Source organism: Oncorhynchus tshawytscha, linkage group LG05, assembly GCF_018296145.1.
Source record: "Oncorhynchus tshawytscha isolate Ot180627B linkage group LG05, Otsh_v2.0, whole genome shotgun sequence".
In the NCBI taxonomy this organism is placed as follows: Eukaryota; Metazoa; Chordata; class Actinopteri; order Salmoniformes; family Salmonidae; genus Oncorhynchus; species Oncorhynchus tshawytscha.
This window is the reverse complement of record NC_056433.1, coordinates 20,438,792-20,443,512: the sequence shown is the minus strand read 5'-3', so window position 1 is coordinate 20,443,512 and position 4,721 is coordinate 20,438,792. Positions and strand designations below refer to the sequence as shown.

At 40.8% G+C, this 4,721-nt stretch overlaps 1 protein-coding gene across 1 annotated transcript; it reads left to right on the top strand.

The window, feature by feature from the left end:
- Positions 1 to 242: 242 nt before the first annotated feature.
- On the top strand, positions 243 to 4,256 carry LOC112250126 (hairy/enhancer-of-split related with YRPW motif protein 2). The gene is made up of 5 exons (XM_024419992.2): positions 243 to 734; positions 1,146 to 1,224; positions 1,561 to 1,644; positions 1,775 to 1,856; positions 2,362 to 4,256. Exons 1-5 carry the CDS (start codon positions 652 to 654, stop codon positions 3,039 to 3,041), a joined length of 1,008 nt encoding a protein of 335 aa, XP_024275760.1. The 5' UTR covers positions 243 to 651; the 3' UTR covers positions 3,042 to 4,256.
- The last annotated feature ends 465 nt before the right edge of the window (positions 4,257 to 4,721 follow it).

Sequence of the window (4,721 nt, the reverse complement as noted above, 5' to 3'; positions counted from 1 at the left end):
AATACTCACTTATCCAAAAAAACGGGAAAAAAGTTGTCCTAGCTGTGTAAAATGTATTTGGAGACATGGACATTTGCAGGAAGGGTTGCGCAGAGGGATGCTTTTCTCACTGAAGATGAATGATTTTAGCAACATAAAGTCTATATATTTATCAATGATTATATATTTTAGATTTTGATCTTTTTTATTATCTACATTTGCTTTCTTTTTTCAAGTTCAGGTAACGGTTTGGTTACTATAATTGACTATTATCTGGCACACATATATGTTTTGTCATTGTTGAAGCAGTGTTATATGTCCTGTGTATGTTCTGTCACATTCCGAGTTCGTGTAAACAGTTCCTCACGCTTTTCGCGGCTCGCGGGTGTCTTAAACAGTACTAAAACGGTGCAGTCAATTATCTAGCGAACTTGGTCCAGCGTTGGAGCACAAACCTCTCTTTCCTCATTGCTCAGTGGCTCGGGGCGTGTTTTTTCTGATGTGGGTGTTCCCAAGCAAGACGTTGGCAGCTACGCTCCCCTGCATCTGTGAGGTGAGGCTCCAACGGCTCGTTGGGAAAGCTGTACAAAGGGAATTGTACACGCACCAGTCAAGTCTACCTGGACGCGCACCCATCCACGGAACGTTAGTAGAGACAGCGAGTGTATCACCATGAAGAGGCCTTGTGAGGATAGTACTTCTGACAGCGACATGGATGAAACTATTGATGTCGGCAGTGAGAATAATTATTCTGGGTGAGTTCTTAAAGATGGAGATGTGGGGTAAATGTTGGGTAGATACAGAATGTCATTGGTCTTTTTTCCCGCGTGTACACCAGGCAAAACGGATGAAACTTTTAACTTGAGTAAAGTTTGTCAAATGTGCATGCCAAAAAAGTTTCACTCTGGTGTAAACTTTTAGGTGACAAGTGCAAATCATCACCTTTATGTGTGGTTCATGAGCGATGCAGGAACATTTTGGAGAATTATCTTTAAGGTATTATACATAGAGTGTTAGTGCAGGCTACATTAGTGTTATCAAAATATGCATTGATGCATAAATTACACAATGTAAACTGTGTGGTTTTGGATACTTGCTCATCCATAACAAAAAGAAAACATTCTGTGGAGTAAAATGAACATATATCTTATGTTTGTCCCATGCAGGCACAGCAATGGATCATTTATTAGATGTGGCTCCCCAACAACAACAACCCAAGTTATGGCAAGAAAAAAACGAAGAGGGGTAATTGTTTATTTAGTAGTTTATTATCATCATTATTATTACGTATAACTTATTATTTAAGAATGAAGATTCGTTTATAGTTTATTCATTCGACTATTTTAAAAACGAACACACAGACGTAAATGTACATGAGTAAAATAATCGCGGATAACACACACTAAAGTCTGGGACTTATTTACATTGTTGTCCTCTTGTTCCATTGTAGTTATCTTTATTGTGTATTACTTATTATTTAAACATGTATTTAATTATTGTTGCGTTATTGTTAAAATTATTATTATTAGGCCTTGTATTGTTATATTTCAAAGTATGTAATAAAATATTTATCTATTGTAGATCATCGAGAAGAGAAGGAGGGATCGAATCAATAATAGTTTATCAGAGTTACGTCGACTTGTCCCAACTGCATTTGAAAAACAAGTGGGTTGAAATTAAATGGAACTTCCTCAAAAGTTTCATTTTCATCAAAACAGTTATGACATTTTGTGGATATTTTTTCATTGAAAGTTAGGAGAGTTCTAAGACTCATACATCCTGTTGCTCCTTGCAGGGTTCAGCCAAATTAGAGAAGGCAGAAATATTGCAGATGACAGTGGATCACCTAAAGATGCTGCAGGCCACTGGCGGTAAAGGTAAGGAGTTAATTGGGTGCTTCTCTCTGCCTTACTGTGTAGTGAAATCTGAGTGAGCAGTCCCCTTTGACAAGTGGAAATCAATGCTAATGGTAGGTTTGAACTCGTGGAAAAGTGCTGATGGGACTAAAGGAGCACTTGACCCTTGGATTGTGTTTGCTTTCATAAATCCGTGGTAGGGGAGAAGGCTGCATTCACAGGTTGCCCTGTCAGGGGTTTGTTTGGGGTTTCCGGCAAGTGTAAAAACAGGTGAGACAAAACGAACATATAAACATCCCAGCACAATCCCAGACTGTTAAGGTTATGCCTGGAAGCACAGACGGAGCCCTAATGGTCAGCCTCGGAGACCAGCATGTATCCATCCCTCTCCATTTAGTAATCACTCCCATCAGTAGCTGGTGGCTACATTACAGATCAGTAGAGAGACCAGCAGTATTTATAGGTGTTTGTCATTCATAATTTCAATATCCCTCCTTTGTGTCTGTCGGTTTGTCTGTCTCTATAGGGTATTTTGATGCCCACTCCCTGGCCATGGACTTCATGAGTGTGGGCTTCAGGGAGTGTCTGACGGAGGTGGCCAGATACCTGAGCTCTGTGGAGGGATTAGACAGTAGCGACCCCCTGCGTGTGCGCCTGGTCTCCCACCTCAGCACCTGCGCCTCCCAGAGGGAGGCGGCTGCCATGACCTCATCTATGGCACACCACCAGCAGGCGCTCCACCCTCACCACTGGGCCGCCACCTTCCACCCCTTCCCCACCACCTTCCTCCAGCAGAATGGACTGCCCTCCTCAGACAGTGCCGCCAGCAGACTGTCTGTGGAGGTGCCCCAGCGTGGCTCGGCCCTCCTAACGGCAACCTTCTCCCATACCGATTCCTCTCACAGGGCGCCCTCTAATGGCAGCGTGGCGCCCTGCGTCCCCCCGCTCTCCACCTCCCTCCTGTCGCTCTCGGCTACTGTTCACGCAGCGGCCGCTGCTGCTGCTGCGGCCCAGACTTTTCCCCTGTCATTCCCTGGAGGATTCCCCATCTTCACACCTCACAGTGTGAGCAGCACATCGTCTATGGTAGCTTCAGCTGTGAGCCCCTCCATATCCACCACATCCACTTCACAGCAGAGCAGAGACAGAGAGAGCAGCAGCAGCAAACCATACAGACCTTGGGGAACAGAAGTAGGAGCCTTTTAAGTGTTTGACTTTTCAAAGGTCTCATGGTGACTAGAGGACTTCCAACCTTTGAAGATAAAGGAACAAGACTTTTATTAACTATAGCTTGGATTTTTTGGTGTTCATGGACTTTTATTCCACCAGCTTATTTAATTTCTGATTGTGTGCAGATTCAGAGCAAATGCAAGTTAACTTATGGGAGCGAGAGAGTGAGAGTGACAATAATGAAATTCACTTAAAATGTACTAATGATTTATTTTTATTGAATAACAACACTCAAATTGGACCTATCTAGCTTCTGTCTTTTTCTCCATTTTCAGTGTCAGTTTGTTTTCATAATTTTCTTAACACTGTCACTAGACCATTTGCTTCCCCAAAATTGGCTATATAATTCATATTATTATGACTATTATTTTCTGAATATGTGAAATAGAAACAAAATTCCTTAAAATATCCAGCACAAGTTTTGTTTTGCTCTGACCTCTGACCTCAACTCAGTTGATTCTCTTGGTGGGGAAATAATGTGATAAACACTCACAAAGCACCCACTGGACTCAGACATCAGTTCAATGTCTACCTTTGATGTACATTTGGTTGAGTTATCAACCAAAAATGTTACCATGTCATTGGATTTAGGTTAAAAGTTGGGTGAAAAATATACAAAATTCCCTTACGTTGATTACTTTTTCAAATCTAATCAGTTCTCCACTTTGATTCAACGTCATGACAGTGGGCAGTGTCTTTAGGAGTTGTTCTAATCAGTCAGATGAAGAACCAAAGGGTTTGGAGATAATCAGTCAACGAATGAATCGAAGCAGAGTGTTTCTAATCTCATCCATTCATTTTGTAAATATGAGATGAACTACAAGCTATATTGAAGATAGAAGAATACATATTTGATGGTGCACTTCAATTTGCTGCTGGAAAGAAGTGGCAGGCACTTTTTCCTTTAGAAAGTACAAAAACAACACATCAAATAGCCTAGTACTTCCAACTGCAGTCCAATGATACAACTGTAACTTGTTTGGCTTTTTTCTTTTGTAACAGTTGCCTATGCAAACAAGCCCTCTAGGCCTACTCTACAGATGTCACTGATTAAAAACGTTTTTATATATATATATATATTTGGCCACTCAGAGAATATTCTTCTTTGTTTTCAATACAGCAGATCAAGGGAGCCAGAGTATGTGCCAATGCTCTAACGCCATAATAAAATAAATCGTTTTTTGAAGACCACAAAGTATATGTTTAATCTATTTTGGTGAGGGAAAATATTCATCCTTCCTGTTATGTGTTATTGAGAGGATGGGTAAAACAAAACTCCCTAAGAGAGACACACATAATAACAATTGCATAACTGGCACTGTCTGTACACAGAGTTGTAAATCAGTCACCAACATTTCTACAGCCTTTCGAGACAACAACTCACCCTATTCTGTAATTATATCTACTGTAGGGACCTATAGACATAGACGTTTAAAAATATATCAATTTCCATGTGTCTGTTGTGACAATTTTGGACTGCACCTCTAGACAATTGTATGCTATAATGTTATTGGTTAGCCTATTGTTATGCGAGATGGTATTCAAAGGGGAAAAATGAAATATGTAGAGTCTGGTTCAGTTATTTTCTCCCTTGGAGAAAGAATATGTCAACGCGATTGAAGGGTATCAGCATCCCTGACGAACCGTTGGTTTGGA

Excerpts from the sequence above, each read along its gene's own strand:
- LOC112250126 (XM_024419992.2), top strand. The coding sequence starts at position 652 with ATGAAGAGGCCTTGTGAGGATAGTACTTCTGACAGCGACATGGATGAA. Across the intron at positions 735-1,145 it reads AGTGAGAATAATTATTCTGG|GCACAGCAATGGATCATTTA; the intron begins GTGAGTTCTTAA and ends TGTCCCATGCAG. Across the intron at positions 1,225-1,560 it reads CAAGAAAAAAACGAAGAGGG|ATCATCGAGAAGAGAAGGAG; the intron begins GTAATTGTTTAT and ends TATCTATTGTAG.